Here is a 20,785-nt window from a genome sequence, read left to right as displayed (position 1 = left end):
AGGTGGGGCATAGAGGAGAAACAATAATGTACAGTTGGAAAAAAATAATGTGTTTTTTTAACCGTAAACCGCATAAACACATTTCATTACACCAAATACACAAAATAACATTATTTTTAGCAACATCATATGACCCCTTTAATATTCCGCCATATATTCCAAATCTTATGATGATATATTATAAAATCTTTATGCACAACCTTGTCAGCTCACTGATACAATCACTCAAGGATCCTGACACTGCTCATGAAGATGTATATTGTTCAAAATTCCTGACAGGAGTTACGACTAAAGAGCTACGACAAATTATGAAGTTGTCTGTCTGCCACTTCAGCAGGAAATATAAAATTTAAATAATTTAGTCATTTTAGTCAACATTTTAGTGTTCGTTTTTTTTTTAACTGTTCAGTATTGACATCTGTTGGTCAGTATAAGCTATGACAGTGCTTAATGGCCAAAAGGTTTGTGTATTCAAACAAACTGCACCACAGGCTTTTGGTGGTAGATTAACTACAAATAAACAAGACTAGGCCTGTATGCTCTACACATATGTTTTCCTCTGCTAGGGACTTTTAGTCACACATTTAGAATTCAGTGATAGTCAACATATCTGTTTTGATATGCAGATTGTTTGTGTCATCGTGATGGAAATCTTCAGTAGTCTACATCTTTTCCTTATGTGATATTTACAGTAAATCAGTCATTCAACAGGACTACAAAATTACTTCATTTATATAATAAGACTTTCAAGACAATACACATTTACCTGATAAACTATCAGCCAGTAGAATTTTCTGCCAGGTGACTGCAGGGCTCTACATATCAGACAAAAACCCAAAAGAAAACGCATCAGTGAACACTGTGACATTCAGCACTGAGTATTCTTCATGTCTCATTCAATAAGATTTCACATCATTTCACATCCTGTCAGATTTACCATGAGAGATGTGTTTGACCACACAGCATGCTGAAATCAATAGACATGTTGAGTACAAGGTCTCCAATTGTGAGTTAATGAAGGGTCAAAAAAATATACTATCAAGCTCCAAAAGCACAAAAAAAGTTCCACAAAAGTAGATTATTATTAACAAAGCACAAATGAGCAGAATACCAGATTATATTGTATTGAAGGAATAGACTGTACAAAAATGAAAGTTCTGTCATCATTTACTCACCTCCATTTCATTCAACGCCTATGACTTTTTTTCTGTGGCAAACAAACAAGAATTTGTAAGTCAATATCCTGGCTACGCCATATAGTGAAAGTGAGTCCAAGACCTCCATTTGTATGTTAATGAAGGACTGGGACTGGTGTGATTTGTGAGGTACTGTCCTTCAAAATCGTTTGGGGTAAGATGGCAACTGAATTCTACAATGTCACAGTAATTTCACACACCTCTTTACTGGCCACACTGTTGCAAGGGAATCAATGAACAGTGGCACAAAAATATCATGGTAAATTTGTTTTACACTGCCACCTGCTGGCATGTGGCACAACTTCATTGTAAAGGAAACTCTAAAGTGAAGTGTGTAATTTTTTGATGTGGTCTCCTATCACGTGAGTGTGCAGAGAAGTCAAGGTTTGGATGGTTATCATGGTCCAGTTAGTGCCTGCTGGGAGATGCAGTAACAGCAACATCTTTAACAGCCATTCAAAGGCAGTGATGTAAAACACTTCAGTTTTACTTGATTACTGTACTTGATTATTGTACAATTTAAAATCACTTCTTGTAGTTTTACTTGATCACATTTCTGAAGAAGAAACAGCATATATTTTCCACATCAAGCACAGGGAAATTTCTGGTTTCAAAAGTTTGCAGTCAGATTTATGTTAAATTATTGTTTAGTGATGTTCTTATCAGGAAGTGGTATTATAATTATATATTAAGTAACAGTTATGGCTGTCAATTAATTATTTATCACATCTTTTACTTTAAAGGGATAGTCCACCCAAATATGAAAATTCTGTCATCATTTACTCACCCTCATGATGTCCCAGATGTATGACTTTCTTCAGATGAACACAAAGATTTTTAGTCCATGTAATGCAAGTGTACAGAACCACTTCAAAAACCACACAAATTGAACAAGACAGAAGAAAATCTAGGGTTGTACGGATTACCATCATGTTCACTTTCGTGTTTTTGAAGCATCATCTTTGGACCGTCCATACATTTGCATTATATTTAGAGAGATGGATTATTTTTCCTAAAAATTCTTTAAATTAATCTGAAATAAGAAAGTCCTATACATATGGGATGGCATGATGGGTGTAAAGGATCCCTTTAAGGGCTGTGTATTTTATGTGTTCCACAGTGCTGCATTTTAATTGTTGTTGTATGGACTAGATATATGTTTTTGACCAGTGCCATTGTGTTATTTTATTTTCCCTCTTAAACCAAACGTTTGTCTAGTAAAACATTTTATGCAACTTATTCCACTACATTGAGAAGATTGTTCAAAATGTTCAAATAAGAATCTCTTCTCTCATTTTTATTTTGCTAGGTTACTTATACTTTTTTAAAACTTTAATTAATTTTTAAGTTGTACTATTATTATTATTATTATTACTTTTTTCACTCTTCACCTTTAAATATCTCAAATTGTCTTGAATGTGTTCAGGTTCATCTGGACTTGTCCAAAATGATTGTGATTGATGGCTTTGAAATGTAAACACCATAAGAATGTTAATACATTAAAATAGCACTAAATACAGCATTATTTAAGATGAGTTCTTTCATAAATATCATTGTTGTTAGTCACTAATTCAGATGAATCGGAGTATTGGGATATTAAAAATATTTATATATAATGCACCAAAACTTAGTTATCATCATGAATTGTTAGTGTTTGTTGGTCAGTTGTACTCTTGCATATGATGAAAATAAATTGCACCTTTAATTATTATTCACAGTTTTACAAGTCACGGTCAAATACAACCCATCATGCAACATGGCACAGCACGGTAGAAGGAAGCAACATATCCATAACCACACATTAAACAAAACAGAGACGTACAAGTGTCTCTCTCCTCTTATGATTTAATCCAAAAACTGGATCATTCTAGATCAAAACTAAGCAAATTCACAGAATTATTTGTGAATGTAAACAAACACAGAAAAGAGAAAAAGTTTTTTTTTTCTCACAGTGCTTTACAGAATAAATCTAGATTGGCATCTAGGTCACTGTCTCAAGCACTTTTCTGATACACATGAACTTGGTGTACTGAAAGTGCAAGTTACTATTTCAGCTTTAGTTTCTAATATTTGAGTGGCTGGTAGTGCCACAACAGTCTTGGAGAGGAGTTTGGGGCTTGACGCTCCTTCATCTTCATCAAACCCCATGACACAGTTCTGCTCGACGCTGAAAGGATGAAACTCAGCCAGGGCTGTATCAAAGTCCCATGCCTGGCGAAGGGTTAAGTCCATATAAGATTTAGTGTTCGTGCTGGTCTGTTTACCCATGTAATTTCTACAAATGGCCGTGCGCAACGACACGTAGCTTGTGCAATTGCTTTGAGCAAATGACTGAGGTGAGTGCTGACCGTCCATCCAACCCAAAACACGACTATGATCCCCTTTCCTCAGTCCGATAGTACGCTTGAGTCGCATACAGCCTTTGGTTAATAAGTTTTTCCTGCACAGAATATACACCCATGGATCCAGGATAGGGTTGAAGGAGGCGAATCTAATGGCCAGGAGATCACTGCGATAGTCTGGACTTCTGCCTGATGATATGTAAGCCGGATCATACAGCTGGTTGATGAAAATGCGCACCTGTTAAGATGAAAAAAAAAATTTCAAGGCAATTACAATTAGAAAAGATCACAACTCTTTGAAATTAATATGGATTTACAGTGTCCATATTACACATTATACATGTACTGAATGTATATAACCTACATGTCATGTAATGATTGTGAAAGCACTAAAACATTTTTCTTGCACCTTCAATTTGTACACAATAATTATTTGATTATTTTTTTACAATCATAATTTCTTTTTAGCTATGCATATCAAATTTTCTTCAGACTAATTATAATTTTTTTTATAACTTAATAGATCCAGACCTAAATGAATGACTGAATGAATGAATGGATGAATGAATGAATACGTCCTTTACAAATAAATAAAAATACAAATAAATAAATAAAGACACGCCATTCAACCACTTTCAACATCTGATAAACAACACGAGTTCACCTGCTCATATAATTCTTGATATAATTAAGTCAGATTTGGCTTGCTTGGAGACACCATTGGAGCACTAACTAATGAACTAATGATGACGAGACTAATGAAGTCAGTAATTAATTACTAGAAATGTAAAGGGCTGATGTGGTTTGATGCTTAAATAATTGTCACGGTTGTGAGGTAAGCAGCTCATGTTGACTGGCAGGATTAGATGAACACCGGTGGTATAGCGCTTATTCATAAATAATACGAATTACACAAGAACAAATAAAATGAACCACTGTCCACTATAGGACTGAATAACTCACCACTAAAGGGATGGAGCATATCAGGAACACGATGGTCATGAAAATTAACAGCCAGAACATCTGGATCTCCGCTGCAGATGTTAATTTGAATCTGCGCCTGGAGCCTGTGTGTCCGGATATCTCTGCCCTCACCATGCGACTCATTTTACTCATCCCGACCAGTGAACGACACACGGCGAAATTACACAGGACGGTAACGGCGATTAACAGCAGCATGAAACCTCCGTACAGAAACGTGTATGAGGCGCCGACGGAGTCCATGGCGCGCCAGTCCAAGAAGCACCAAGTTCCGGGAAAGTGTCTCGTGTGCTTTCCAAAACCAAAACTGGGCATGATGCACAGCACGATATTGGCCAGGTAAGTCGCCATCAGCGCGAACCGAGCCGTGGCCCGGTCCACATGCTGCGAGTAGAAGTACGCGTGGGTTATGGCTAGATATCTCTCCACTGACATTGCGCACAGAATAGACATACCAGCCGAACCGAAGAACAGCATGGAGAAGGAGAAGAAATGGCACAGGAGCGCTCCGCCCGGCCACCTGCCCGCGATGTATGTGGCGATGACCACCGGACTGGTGAAACAGGTGCCCAGCAGGTCCGTGACAGCCATCCCACACACCAGAGTGTAGAAGGTGGTCTCCTTCTGCTCTTTGTTGGAGATGCAAAGCACCACGATCGCCACGAGGTTTCCGAGGACCCCGACGCCAAACATAATGGCAGAAGTGATAAGAGAGCGATAGTCCAGACTCAGAGACGAGCTGTTGGCGAAAGGCACGAGAACTTCTGACACATTCAAACCCACGTTCAGCAGTGAATCATTCATGTCTGATAGGTTGACAAGTGCGAGTGGTTCCACAAACTGAAAGTTCCAAAAACTTACGTTTACTCGCATCTCTCTGTGGCCTTGTTTGGACTCATAATAGTGTCACTGCTTTTATAGAAGCCCACAGCTCCTCTCCCCTCTGTGTGATGTCAGCGTTGAAGAGTGACGTCATCTGCAATCCCATGCAGCTAAATATAGCTAATAGTAAACGCAAGTGTGTGGCTTTTAGCAAGTTCAGTTCAGTGAGGAATTGCAATAGTGGCAAAGGTATTGCATGTTTAACTGCATTATTTTGCATTATAGTTGCTCACTATATCCAAATGAATGAAAGGCAAATAATAGCAGTAATGGTGGTATAGATGACTAACTTGTAAGTCTAAGCAGTTTATGTAACCAGCCACTGCTTCTTGCTGATCAGTCATATTTAATAATATTTCTATGTAGATGTTAAAGAGCATTTTAAGGTTACCTTTCAAAAAAAGAAAAAACATTTTCATTTTCACATTTCATTTGAGTAGTCTTTGCGAGCATTTTAGAAGAAAAGACGAATGATCTTCTTGATAATCACATTTTTGGACTTGAATAAAACTTGCTCATTTCAATGTCATTTCATGTCAACATGAAGCATATTTTTAAGTTACTAACAAACTGACAATATATACTGTGTATATATATAAATATATATCTCACACACACTGCATATCCTGAGCTGATGTATAGGCAATAGAGATGTATTGATCTCTGTGTTTGGACTGGGAAAATCCATCTCCTAATCCATGTGGGAGTATTTAGGCACAGGGACGGCTATGAATCTGCAGGAATCTATATGAAGCCATACTGCTGTACTTATGAGAGTGTACAAGATGACAGCAGAGACTTTCTCAACACAGGATCTCGTTAAAGCTCTCCCTCTGTCCACCACAAGTATCTGATAGCAGCCGTGAACCCAGCACTGGAGGTCTCATTTGAGATAATAAAAGAATTCATCATCCCGAGGGAGTTCAAGAGTGATGCTACTATGTGTAAGTAGATTCTGCTCTGATTCAGGCAGCAGTCAGTCTGTGTGTGGCCGGCACTGCGGGCAAGCATCTCACTCAGCCTTTCATATTTTCTTACAATAACTTTTCAGCCATAGACACCAACGCTCACACGCCCACATCACATACAGAGGGAAGGTGTTTATACCCGGCTCATATAGAGGTTGGCTGAGTGAGTGAGTGAGTGAGTGTGTGTGTGGTGTGTATTTATAAAGATATCTATTTTATGAGCAAACACATACTGTAAATGTCTATGGAGTATGATTTATAGAACAAACAGTGGCACATAAATATTTCACATTTCATTTCCCATTTAGTACAAATTCATTATTTATTTTTTTTAATGTAATTTATTCCTCTGATGGCAAAGTCTTCAGTGTCACATGATCATTCAAAAAACATTCAAATATGCTGATATGTGTTCAGTTATTAATAATGGTCGAAAACAGTTTTTGCCACTTAATATTTTAATAATATAATATAATTAATATAATATTTTAATAAAATAAATTCAGCCTTGGTGAGCATAAGAGACTTCTTTCAAAAGATTCAAAAGAAAAAAAATGTAATTATTCCAAACTGTCTAGACTGCTAGTGTACATATGCATATACATATTCATATACATACATATATATATATGGACAGGTTTCATGTGACTTTTGTAAAATCAAACTAAATCTTTCATTCATTAAATAGTCCATGCCAAGTGAATAATTATTGCTCCTAACCATTTCAGTTGTTCTCTTGTTGTGATGGCAGTCCCTTGGGAGAGGAAAAAAAAGTGGTGAGCGGTAAAAGGGGTGATTACACACTTAATCAATGAAATGTCAATAGGAAATCAGTTACATAAATGAAGCACGTTTCAACAAATTACAAGATTAGCTGTTGCTATAGAAATATCACGCAGCTGAGCCTGGTTGCATCATGCCTATGTCTACAGATGCTCAGAGCAGCATGGTTGAAATTAAGATGACCTCTGATGTTGAGTTATATTTCTGTATAGCAATTTTCTTCTACTAATGGAAAAGAAATTGACGAAATAAAACTCTGAATATTTCATATACTGTATGGTTATTTATTATTTTCTTTATTCTGCAAATAGCACACCTATTATATGCAGACCTAAACCCAGCAAGTATATATTTAGGATTTACCTCTTGTTTTATTACATTTAGCTGCATACTTTAGTTTTAAAGTTTGCGTAGTTCTGGTTCTGGCTCCAGTTGGATAATTCAGCACTTCAGCCATACAAAAAAAAACAGCTATGACATCTGAGCATTGTGTGTACAACAGCCTTAAGATATGAAGGCATTCACAATACAATTTAGCAACTGTGAATTTTCTGTTCTATACACTCTTGAATTGGATGTATCATGACTGTAGCACGATAGCCAAAAGTTTGGGGTCTGTAAGATTTTTTTTTTTTTAGAAGAAATTATCACTTATTCAGCAAGGATGCATTAAATTGATCAAAAGTGGCAGTAAAGACATTTATAATGTTACAAAAGATTTCTGTTTCAAATAAATGCTGTTCTTGTGAACTTTCTATTCATTAAAGAATCCTGAAAAAAAGTATCACTGTTTCCACAAAAAAAATATCAAGCAGCACAACTATTTTCAGCATTCATAATTATAAGAAATCAGCATATTTAAATGTTTTCTGAAGTATCATGTGACACTGAAGACTGGACTAATGGCTACTGAAAATTCAGCTTTGCCAACACAGGAATAAATGACAATTTAAAATATATTGAGAAAATAAATCAAAAATACATGCAGGCTTGGTGATTAAAAAATCTTACCGACCCCAAACTTTTGAATGTATGTGGGCTGAATATCCTTTTGTTGGTTGTTATGCACATTAGCTAAGTAAGTGGCGGTCATAACCTTTAATAATTTCTAATTGGATTGCAAGAAAAGTCTATTGAAGACCTCAGTAATGGGTTTGCTCTATGCAACACACTTCACCTCAAACACTGCAGTCACTTGACTGATGTCTCTAGTGGTCAATGATCTTGATGCATTTCCCTCATGATAGAGCTTCAATATCCCAACTAAGCCATTCGGTCATGCAGCATCTGTTTATATGAGTCAGTGTCTCAGTACTATGATATGGTCTAAATCCTGACTGGGAAACCTCAGAGATACAATTTCTCTCTAAGAAGGAACATTGCTGAGAGGATACTGCCTTTTCTAGTATTTTTGACAGAAAGGGGAGATTTGAGATCGGTCTGTAATTAATTAATTCTCTAGGATCAAGTTGTGGTTTTTTTAATGAGAGGCTTGATAACAGCCAATTTGAAGGTTTTAGGGACATATCCTAAAGACATTAATGAATTCATAATATTCAGAAGAGGATCTATGACTTCTGGAAGTACCTCTTTTAGTAGCTTAGATGGAATAGGGTCTAACATACATGTTGTAGGTTTTGATGATTTATACTGAGTTATGCTTGCACTCTAAATTTCTTTGTTTGCATTTCAATAAAATGTACAGTATAATTCACCTCAATTTTTCCATTCTTAAAGCATCAAAATGTTGAGTTGTTTCCAAGGACAAAAGGCAGAATAACCCTACAATCTAGGATGTGGCTTAGGTGATGGCAAATAGTCTTTTTTTTCTCGTCACCTTAAGCCAACACACTGCATGATTTTCGGCTGTCCCAGATGAAATATTGGCATTGTGAAACAATCATGGCGATTTCTTGTGACCAAAGATAGCCTACGATCATTTTCTGACAGTGTCAAAAATTCAACATGATCATCGCAGTGTGTTTGCTGCTACGACCCACGCTTGCTGACCAGCCAATCAAAATGCGACATGAAATCAATGCGACATGGTGCTAAAACATAAAACTGCTTACCTCAAGCTCTTATGCCTTCCTCTTTCACCGCTTCCACTTTTTTCAGTACACATAAAAACTACAACCGCCAAACTGTGATTCATAATGCTCTTTTTATTTACCACTAGCACATACTGATGACGTTTTATTGTTCTATAGTAACGTGCGTCGTAGCCTACGAGACAATAGGTGTCATATCAACATACAGTCTGCATGCATGTCGTACCCAAGTTTATCAGATCCATGTCGCACAGTGTGATTTGCAATGATCTTATAGGATTGCTAATATCGTGCAGTGTGTAGAAGGCTTTAGTCTTTTCTCTGCTTGTGTTCTAGATGGTGGTTGTTCAGCCTAGATAACTCATTAGCTAACAAAATTTTAATTGTGATTTCTTTTGTATTAATATATTAATATGCATGATGTGAGGTCAAGTTACCAGCATGACACTAAAACAGGTAGTAGTAATGGCTACTTTTTTACTTAAGTACATGTCAGAGCCCATACTTCTTTACTTTAACTTGAGTAAAAAACAGTTGTCAGTACTTCAACTTTTACCAGTCTTTTTAAACATAAGTATCTGTACTTCTACTTGAGTGAAGGTTGTGTGTACTTTTGTCATCTCTGCTAATTTGTACTAATAATTATTATTTGTATTAATAATTATCATTATGCTATATACATTGAATATTATATATACTGTAATATTATGGCCTGTTTTCACAGACAGGGCTTAGACTAAGCCAGGATTAGGCCATAGTTGAATTAGGACATTTAAGTAATTTTTATAAACATGCCTTTAAAAAAAATTACATTACTGGTGTGCATCTTCAGACAAAACAAGGGCACTGACATATTTTCAGATCAATCATTGCAAGTTTCTTTCATTTGAAACAGCTCAGACTTATATTTTAGTCTGGGACTAGGTTTAAGCCTTGTCTGTGAAACCGGGGGCTTATATATTATACTTTCTCTCTCTCTTTCTCTCTCTCTCTGTATATATATATTCCACGGACCCCCTAGCACCCGCTTGTAGCTTCATGCCAGACCCCAGTTTGAAACCCCATTTGGAGTTAGGGGTGATAAACTAAAAGCTGTGGCTTCATTCACATCTAAATTCAATTGCAAACTGATTATGTGCTTTCCGCGAGAGTGTGACGGTATCCGTGCAGTGTGTAGGAGGAGCGTTCGCTCATCACATCATACTTTGACGTAAAAGTAATTATCTACTGACCTGTCAGAGCGTTTGGCTCTCACTGGAGGGCAAATGAGTTTTACTCTTCCGTCATCTCCCTCCACGCAGCTCATTAAGTCTCTTTTTGTGTCTTACCCTCACACACTGTCTCATGCACTGTTTCGCTCTCTATTCTCTCCCCAGTCCTTAAGTTTCTGTTTAGACACAACAGTAAAGTAAACCATCCTGGTGTCTGAAAAGTCATTAGAGAAGAAGAGAGTGAGGGAGAGAATGAAAGATGCTCAGTGTTTCTTAGCAGAGTGTAGAATCTGAATCGTGTGCTGAGAGATGTGTGACGGAGATGCTGTGACACACTCTCGTCTCTTCTGAGGTGAGAAACATGATTCTTTGCTTCAGGAGCTCAGGAGAAGCTTTAATTGAAAATGGCAGGAAAAAGGGCATGGATGTTCATGTAACTGATTGCTGTCAGCTCACCTGTATTCAGCCACACAATATCTGTACTTCTTTCTTATGATTGGGAAATTAAATTTTGAAGCCATCTACACACTAACCATCTAGTCTGAAACATGCTAACTTTACTTACCCAATAAATAGGAAATTAATCTGTTTCCATCACCATCTCATAAAACCATGCTCTACATCCAAACATAAATACCTACAATACAGCATGCAAAAACACAAGTCAAATGAGTAGTAGAATATGTGCAAATGCATTCACTACAGAGTAGGCAAACAATATTTACATAAAACATGCAAGACTGTCCCAAGTCTGGTAAATGCCAAAGCTCAGTGACCTTGACACTAAATACCCTGACCAAAAAGAAGTATACTTCAAGTTAATTTTATTAAGTAGACTTAAGTTCAAGTATATTTTGAAGTATAGGCTAATTTATGTTTTAAGTATACAAATATCAGTGTACTAGTAGTATACTTGTAAGTGTACTATTTCAAAACTTCTTGGGACTAAATTGGCCCACTGTCTAGTATATAAAAGTATACTTTTAAGTATAGGCTACTTTAAGTATAACAGTATTAAACTTTGAGTACACAACTAGTTTACATCTATGTTTTTAGTATGTACTGCAACTATACAAAAAGTGAACTGTTTTGTTATATGAATATCTGAACATACAAAACATCAAAAGAAAGAACAGGGTATCTGCTTGTAAAAAAAAAAAAGTATATATTCTAGCGTCATGCATTATATTTTAATAAACACATGAATGTGGGTAAGTTTCATAAATAAAAAAATAAATAAACAACATTTTGAACAAAAAAGCTGAAACAAAAGACTATGAATTGGACTCAGAATGATAATCAAAACGAAGATGGAGTCGATCAGCACCCAAAAGCTTGACAGTCATTACCTCTTCGTGGGTTGACATTTTAATCCATAACGTTACACAGTTTTGATGCTGTTTTATGTCCGATAATCGTGTTAGATTGCATGTGGAAGCATCTGTTGTTTCGGTTTCTTCTTCGCTTGTGTTTTGGAAATTCTGCAAATAATATGTGTAATAGCGCCCCCTACCGGATAACGATGAAAACATGTATTCCCGGCGTATAGCTCAAATATATTTAGACTAAATAAAAAGTAAAAGTCAAGTATACTTGATACAAGTACACATTTCTGAAAAGTACATAAAAAGTAGACTGAAAGTAGGCTATACTTTCCTATTTCTTTAGTTTAAAAGAAAAATACTAATAATACACTTGAATAAATTTATTTTTCGTAAGGGTATACTGTACACACTATACAGCTTAAGGCTAGGAGTATCCCATCATTAATCATGTTTATGAAATCATGTGCCCCGAAATCGGGAGAGTTTGAGGAAAACTTTACAGTGTAAGTTAACATAATTAGATTTAACATATCATTTGGTAGTAAAAAAAAAAAAAATAAATAAATAAATGAAGTGTTGCACATTTTATTGGTGCAGAGATGAGTATGTGTAATTTGTAAAACGTTTGCAACTGCTTTTTTATCACTTAATATGAAGCCCTACAATTAAATTATGTTTTCTGTTACATAGAGACTAGGGAACACACATTTAGGAGTAAAGTATTGAAAATCAAAATGTGTAAATAAAGATTTTTTACAAAAAATTTTTTACTAGCATTTTTACAAGACTATATGTTTTAAATGTGTCCCATCAGGTAATAAAAAGGTCTACACACACTTTCCATCTACTTGAATGAATACATGTAAGTAGACAGGTGGTCAATTGCAAAGACTGGTTACTGGGAGAGGCCCATTGTGTAGAAGCATATTAGCATACTACTCTTACTATTTTTGCCATATTCCATATTTCAGCCAATACATTAACATTCATGCATTTGGCAAACACTTCCAAATTTTTGCATTCAAGGTTTTAATTTTATCAATACATGGATTCCCTGGGAATTGAACCCATGTCCTTGACATCACTAATGCCGTGCTCTACTATTTGAGCTACAGGAAGGAAAGTAGCAATGTGATGCTAATGCTAATAGCTACTGTTTCATTTTTAATAAAGTAGTAAACAGTATAAAGAATACACTGTATAGTATTTAGTACATAGCAAGCTAGTTTTCCATTTGGAACAAGTCGTTGTGAAACAAACTTTTGTCTTATAGACAAAAATACAGTGAAAACAAAAGGTAATCATCTACATTTTCACAGGTAAAAGTTGAAAAATGTGTATTGTATGAAATAAATATAAAATAAATAGTAATTAATAAAAATGATAGCTAACAGTGCTGACTTGGATGTAAGATGTAGTAAAAATGAATACCAGCTTATATGGAAGAGCTTCTCAGGTGCACTTCTTACAGTAGGTTGCAATAGCCTCACAACATAGCATACATTAGCATTGCTGCTTTCCATACCATACATTTCTATTGTTGTATAGATCCATTGTCTCTTAGGGATTATTTAGCAAATGTCTTCTCTCAAAATCGTAAGCTACATAATAGAAAGATGGCATGAATCATTTGAAGACACGCTTATGGTGCTTGGGTGACTAACAGCCTCCTTGTAGCAATATTGCCCCTCTAAGGAATTTGTGGTAACGTTAGCATCTTGTCAGGGAGATTACAGTTGTTCATCTTGTGACTCCTCAGATGGTAAGATGCAGGAATAATACCCAGATACCCAGAATGATACCCATTTATTTTAAGGCCAGCGCTAAATTTATTCTTGTAGATAAGTAGAAAGATAAATGCACGTTGTACTGAATAATGAAGAATCTAAATGGCAAGCACTTTTTCTCTTAGCTTTCTGTATGTGTGAATGGGATTTCATTATACTTTAATGAAGAGAATATTGCATTAACTCAACAGTATATTTTACACATAAGATTGGAAAATGAAATAATTCAGAGAATTTGAGCAGGTAGACGTTTAAGTATCGCATATAACTGTTGTCTAGTTAACTCAATAATAGCCTGTGTGACTTTAATCTCATTGAGTTAAGATTGTGTAGTGCCATACAATTCATTAGCTGACGCTTTTAAACAAAAAAGTGATGCAGACTAAATGAGTGAATGGGTGAATGTCTGCATGAAAGAGGACGATGAGCTGGCTAATTGAGTGGCTAACAACATTAAATGACACAGCTCTCAAAATAAGACAAGCGGCAGAAACCAAGGCTTTTATCAGGCCGCAGTGTTTTATTTGTCTGCTGTTGACAGTAGGATGTGGATGCAGCCTGAATGAATTTCCTCTCAGGACATTAAGCAATTTTCCTCTTATTTGACTGTGGCTCTTTGGGATTCACAGGCTAAGCACAACCACATGCACAGCAGACCGACACTGTCTGTTTCTAATTAGAGATCCCGCATTTCCACTGACATAAACAACAGCACATTAGAAAGCAGGGCAATTACCAGACAATGGAATACAAAGAGATTAAGTGAAAAGGCCTTGATTCCAACATGTCTGATTCAGGCATGAAAGTATGAGGCTGTCTGTACATTACTTATTTCAACAGTTGGGTTAGTCCATATTTGACCCAACATTGGGTTGAAACAACCCAGCATTTTTTAGAGTGTACAGACATGCTGAACTCTGCCTCAATTAAAGACAAACACTTTCATGATATGGCTGATAGCTTGTTCCGCTGTCACACAATACTTCCTATCTGTCTCCCTCTCATTCGCTCATACAAACATTACAAGAAGAACACACACTGCTGGGATGATGACAGGCAATAAAATACTAACCAGGATCATCATACACACAAAAAGTATATTAATATGAAGGATTTTTCATACTGATTTTTCACAGGTGTTTTTTTTTCTTCATATTTTCAATTAGGCATTGTATTGTGTTTAGTTTGAAAGAAATAGTTCACCCAAAAATGAAAATTTGTTGAAAATGTATAACCCTCAGGCCATCCAAGATGTAGATGAGTTTCATTTTTCCTCTGAACAGATTTGGATAAATTTAGCATTACATCACTTGCTCACCAATGTGTCCTCTGTAGTGAATGGGTGTCATCAGAATAAACAGCTGATAAAAACAGTGAAATAGTCCATGGATTAATGTTTTGCGAAGCAAAAAGCTGCATGTTTGTTATAAACAAATTAATCATTAAGACATTTTACTTTTTTTTACAACCCTAGAAACTATTGCTTCAGGCTAAAAGAGTCCTCTCTCCATAATATTGCTTTCTCCAGACAACAGATTTGGAGAAGCCATTGCATCTATATCAGGAGAAAAATATGCACAGATCAAGCACCATTTACAACCGAAAACAGTTAATAAACAAATGGGAGAGGTTATGAGAGGACAACAGGGGATGGACTTTTTTACTGGAGAAAGCAACACTGTAAAAAAAAATCTGTAAAAACAGGTCACAATGTACTGTATTGAAATTAAGACATTTTTCGTATTGATTTTTTACAGGTGTTTTTGTTTTGAATTTTGCACCTCATTGCATTGTGTTGTAGGGTTAAAAGGGCAGTGTTGCCAAATCCCTTCAATGAAGAGTAGTCAAAGCTTTTTTGAAAAGTCGTTAAATGTTGCTAGATGACGTCACGTGCTAATTAGCATATACATTATGCCATCATGTCATATCAGTCCTTTATATTTGTTTCCTTTTTATACAGCCTATTACTATTTTAATACAGCCAAATTACCAAATTTTTCTGTTCCTGTTATCAGACAACACGACCCATTAAGACTTTACGCAGTCACTCCCAATCTGTTAGAAACAACAGAATGTCTGTCTTAGGCCTAGGACACACTAGACGATTTTCAAATCTTAACTGATTTTAAAACCATGGGAGACCACAGACATGAAGACCGTTTCAACCGTTTTTTTTTCGGCGGACATGTTCCAGTGCAGTTGGTACTTTTGTAGCCTACTGACCAAAAATGGGAGGCACGCGGATGTCCGCAAAGAGCTGAAGAGTGCACAGTCATTACTTTTTAAATAAAGTAATATATAATCTTATTGGTGTTAGGCCAGTCATCAGCCTAACCACAGGTTCTTCTCTTCAGCACAATGGTAACCCCAAAAACTCAGACATACCAGAAACCCTTTTAAATTCCAAAATAATAGAGCAATAACAGATCTCCCTCCATATTAATATTGAGCAAAACACATGAAATAACACTTAATTTTAAGATTTACTCTCCTTTAACAGTCAGAAGCAAAGCATGCTGAGAACTAGAAATCTGCTGTAACTCATTCCATGAATGTGTATATTCATGTGTGTAAATATACATTCACATTTATATGGGAACATGTATGTGTAATATATGTGCACAATTAAGGATAAAACTTCATGAATATTACATGTAATTTTGTCTTCATTTCTAAATACTTTATATGTATCAAATTACAGCCATTCATGGTCAATGCATATACTGCAGTATATTGAAAAAATATAAGCATTAGTTTTCCATATAGAAATGTTTTATGTAATATATCACATTTTATTTTGCTATCACGATCATGGACTTTTAGTTTGTTTTCTTTCCTCATGTTTCCCTTGACCTAGTTTTCCTTTGTGTCTGATTAATTCATTTTGTTCACCCGTGTTAGTTAATTATCTTCGTTTGGTCTGTGTATTTAAGTTGCTCCCTTTCAGTTCTTCCTTGTCCGGTATTGTTTGATGTTACCCTGTTTGTGAGAACTTCTTCATCTTGTGGATTATCTATTAAAAGGATTTATTTCTATCATTTTTTCGTGCCTTCAGCATCCTTGCAGCAGTCGGTGTGACAGAATTCCGGACCACAAAAAGAAAAGTTAAGCGGTGTGTTTTCCCTTGTTTGTTTTCGTTTTTGAAAGTCTTTCATTTTTTGTTTATGGATCGCCCCAAATTCCTCCTCCTGCTGCTGGAGCAGGGGGAGCTTCTTCTTGAGGTCCACACGGCGGTCTTTGTGGAGATCGCCAACAGTGCAGCTACCTGGACGACGGATGTGGACCTCAAGGGGATTTCGCCACCTTCGTGGAGTTGGGTGCTGGTGAGCATTGACTCTATTCACCAGGAACGCAGCGCGGATCACTTGCCCGAGCCCGCCGCAGACAGAGAGCCAAAACCCGCCGTGACCAACGAGCCATCACAAGCAAGAGCGACAGAGCTAAGGATCGCCCCGGAGCCAGAGCCTCACGGATCGTCTGACCAGGTGCGAGAGCCAGCAACGAGGGATGATACAGTGGAGAGCGAGGGCACGGAGGAATGCCCCGCCCACTGCACCACCACTGAGGGTGAACTGAAGTAGGACTCAGGGGATCTGATAGACTTTTATTCAGAACTAACCAGTTTCCCGTCATTATCTGAAATCTCTGTCTGTCCTGTTATGGCCAAGGAGGCCGTTTTCGAACTGTCTATCTGCCCTGAACAGTCTGTCTGCCCCTTCACGACTATGGAGGTCGTGCCCAAACTGTCTGTCTGTCCTGAACTATCTGTCTGTCCCGTCTCGACCATGGAGGTTGTTCCCCTATCTCTGACGCTCCCAGTACTGGGAGTGGCCATCTGGTGTGTGTGGGCAGCACACACCATTCCTGAACCCCCAGACTGCTCAAAACTCCCACCTAGCCTCCCTCCCCCCCCACCTCTTCATCAGTCCTCACCACCACCTCTGCTGTCCCCTGTCAGCCCCTCAGCTCACCCTCAGCCTACCATCTCTGATGTGGGTTCGCCGCAGGTCTGCCAATCTCCTTCGGTGTTGTGGCTGGAGGATCCCTTGTCTCCGCTTCCAGCCTCTGAGTCCCAGACTCCGCCTCGGCACATCGACCCAGCGGCTCCACCATGGCTCCTTGCTCTCTCCTCTCTGCCGTGGCCCGTCAGTCCACCAGCTCTGCCGGGCTCCCTTGTCCCTCCGGCTCAGCCTTGGTCAGTCGTCGACCCGCCATCGCCTCAGGACTTCACTCATCTGGCTGCGCCTCGTCGAGCCGTCCCATAGCCCGTCGACCCTGAGGCTTCACCATGGCTCCTAGCTCTCTTCTCTCTGCTGTGGCCCGTCAGTACACTAGCTCCGCCGGGCTCCCTCGTCTCTCCAGCTCTGCCTTGGTCAGTCGTCGATCTGCCATCGCCTCAGGACTCCACTCCTCCGGCTGCAACTCGTTGATCCGTCTCACCGGCTCCATTGGGCTCCTCCCTCCCTCCAGCTCCACCTTGGTCCTCTGTCACTCCGGCTCCACTGCGGCCTTCCAGATCCCCGCCTACGCCTCGCCTGAGCCATTTGCTCCACCTTGGCCCTCCGCATCCTCCCCATCGCCCTGGCTCTACGGCTCTCCGTCTCCGCCTCAGGCTCCTCTCCCACCTGCTCCGCCGCTGTCGGTCGGCCCCCTGGAGTCATCAGCCCTTCCTCCACCATGGCTCCTCCCTCTATCGGCTCCACTGTGGGCCGCATTCATGGCTACGGTCTGGGTCCTGCTCCTCCTGCTCCTCCTGCTCCTCCTGCTCCAAGTCCCTCCTGTCTCCATCCTGGCTCCTCCCTCCGTCGTTGCTGCTCTGGTCATCTGCCTGCATTCCTGCCTACCCATCGCAGTCCCTTGTAACCATCCTAACTCCACTCCTTTGCCCTCCTCCTTAGTCCTCTCCGTCCCTCCGTTGTTTTTGTTATGGCATGAGGTCACGCCTGGCCGGTGGGGGGAGTACTGTCACGATCAGGGTTTGAAATTAACACCCGCCAAATGCGGGTATAAAAAATCAGCATGGTTACAAATGTGATATTTATTTTATACAACAGTTTAATAAACAATAAGTTAATATCAAGAGACTTACAGTATATATATATATATATATATATATATATTAAGAGTTACAAATGACAATGTTTTTTTCTGTTTAAAAAAACAATGTTAAAAAAGTAAAAAATACTTTTTAGTTTCACAAACTAATTCATTTTAATTTTAATTTGTTTATTTAAGTTGAGCAAACTAATGCAACATTTACTGCAACTTGGAGATTCTCAGTTGTATTTACTTGAATAGCAATCTGGTTTACATAATAAAACCATGCAAGACCGATTGCCTTGAAAAGGCCAAGGGTTACTCCAGTAAATTAAGTGCTTCAGTTATGCAGCTAGCAATGGCACACATGCACATGCAAAGAGACTATCTCTGCATCAATAACTGTTACTGCTTTTTTAAATAAAGCAGTACCCTTTGTGCCAGAGAAACAAATACGGAGCCATCTTTAGAATTTTGTCTTTGAACTTCTGTTATGCTGTAACTTTGCATATTTCTATAGCATCACTGCTGAAGAGTAATTAGCTGGAGAGGTGGATTTACTTATTGTAGAGCTAATGAAAGTTATCATGAACATTGTAATGTTTGAAGCAGATGTCATCACAAGTGTCAGTAGACTGGGAAGATTTTAAAACGAGCGGTTCATTCATAAATCTGTAGATCTTACCTTCATGCTGTGAAAATACAATCCAGAAGACTAAAGACAACACAGACATAACAGAAACCCTTAGAAACATAACAGAACATTCAACACTAACAGATTTCCCCTTATGTTAATCTTGTGCAAAAACATTTAATTTCAACATTTAGTGATAGAGTTTGATGAAAATCAAATAGTACACAACTGGATTTTTACAGTTAAATCAAACACAATTTACAATTAAAGTCAACTAAAAAGTGTTAGTTAGGAGTACATTTATCAGGATTTACAGTGCACACACACACACACACACACACATACACCTTCAATTAAATTAAAATCTGTTTGCAAAAAAATCTGGGTTTCTGTTTGCAGGACAAATGACAAATAGCCTTTCTTGCTCATATCTTCACTTTTTTTCCCCTCTGTCCCAGTTTTATTAATGGGTTGGCCTTTCCTGACATTAGTGGTGCATTTTGTCAGGATGACATTTATGCTGCAACAAACAAATGATCATTTGCTTGAACTTCATTTGCTAAATTTTTCTCTCTTTCCTACTTAACAGAAGTAAATAACAAGCACGTTTTTTTTACAAAATAGATGCAATCAGGGAGTCCTCAGATTTTTTTTTTTTTAATTCATATAATATATACAGTAGATTTGCTTTTACTGTCAGTTGGCTATTACTTAATGGGCTTTTGGAGGGCTTTCCTGTGGTCTGGGAAAGTCAAGTCAAGTCAAGGCACCTTTATTTATATAGCGCTTTATATAAACAATACAGATTGTGTCAAAGCAACTGTACAGCATTAATTAGGAAAATATTGTGTCAATAATGCAAAATGATAATAGTAAACACTCAATTTTCAGTTTAAGGCAGATTTTTTTGACCCTGGCAACACGATTGCTGAAATATGATTGGATAAAAGCTCTAATATAAACATACACTGCTGGAAGCAGTGCAACCAAGAGAAAAGCTATGAACTGAAGAGAATAGACTATTGGAAATAATTTAATACACATTCATGGAAAAATATATTAAAACTAAATCAGTGATTCTGATAGTGTTTAGGCCAGCAGAGAAGGCTTTGCTGGCCCTAACGGCCCACCACTGGTCATTTGTAACTCTAATGAGAGCAGTCTCAGTACGATGATATGATATGGTCTAAATCCTGACTGGAAATCCTCACAGATACCATTTTTCTCTAAGAAGGAATATAATTGTGAGGATACTACCTTTTTTAGTATCTTGGACAGAAAAGGGAGATTCGAGATCGGTCTGTAATTAACTAGTTCTTTGGGGTCAAGTTGTGTTTTTTTTGGTGAGAGGCTTAATAACAGCCAGTTTGAAGGTTTTGAGGACACCTAATGACAATGACGAACTAATAATAGTCACAAGAGGATCTATGACTTCTGGAAGCACCTCTTTTAGGAGCTTAGATGGAATAGGGTCTAACATACATTTTGTTGGTTTAGATTATTTAACAAGTTTAGACAATTCTTCCTCTCCCATAGTAGAGAATGAGTGGAATTGTTCCTCAGGGGATCTATAGCACTATCTGATGCG

At 37.8% G+C, this 20,785-nt stretch overlaps 1 protein-coding gene across 1 annotated transcript; it reads right to left on the bottom strand.

The window, feature by feature from the left end:
* Positions 1-3,182: 3,182 nt before the first annotated feature.
* LOC107684935 (prostaglandin E2 receptor EP4 subtype-like) lies at positions 3,183-5,392 on the bottom strand. The gene is made up of 2 exons (XM_016481322.1): positions 4,502-5,392; positions 3,183-3,776 (listed from the first exon to the last, which is right to left on the bottom strand). The coding sequence occupies exons 1-2, from the start codon at positions 5,390-5,392 to the stop codon at positions 3,183-3,185; spliced, it is 1,485 nt and encodes a 494-aa protein (XP_016336808.1).
* Between the last annotated feature and the right edge of the window lie 15,393 nt (positions 5,393-20,785).

This window comes from Sinocyclocheilus anshuiensis, unplaced genomic scaffold, assembly GCF_001515605.1.
Source record: "Sinocyclocheilus anshuiensis isolate Anshui unplaced genomic scaffold, SAMN03320099.WGS_v1.1 scaffold673, whole genome shotgun sequence".
NCBI lineage: Eukaryota > Metazoa > Chordata > Actinopteri > Cypriniformes > Cyprinidae > Sinocyclocheilus > Sinocyclocheilus anshuiensis.
Note: the sequence above shows the minus strand (reverse complement) of the source record. Positions and strands in the feature narration are given on the sequence as shown.

Coding starts and splice junctions, on each gene's coding strand:
- LOC107684935 (XM_016481322.1), bottom strand. CDS start 5,392: ATGCGAGTAAACGTAAGTTTTTGGAACTTTCAGTTTGTGGAACCACTC. Junction 3,777..4,501: donor TATGCTCCATCCCTTTAGTG/GTGAGTTATTCA, acceptor TCATCTTAACAG/GTGCGCATTTTCATCAACCA.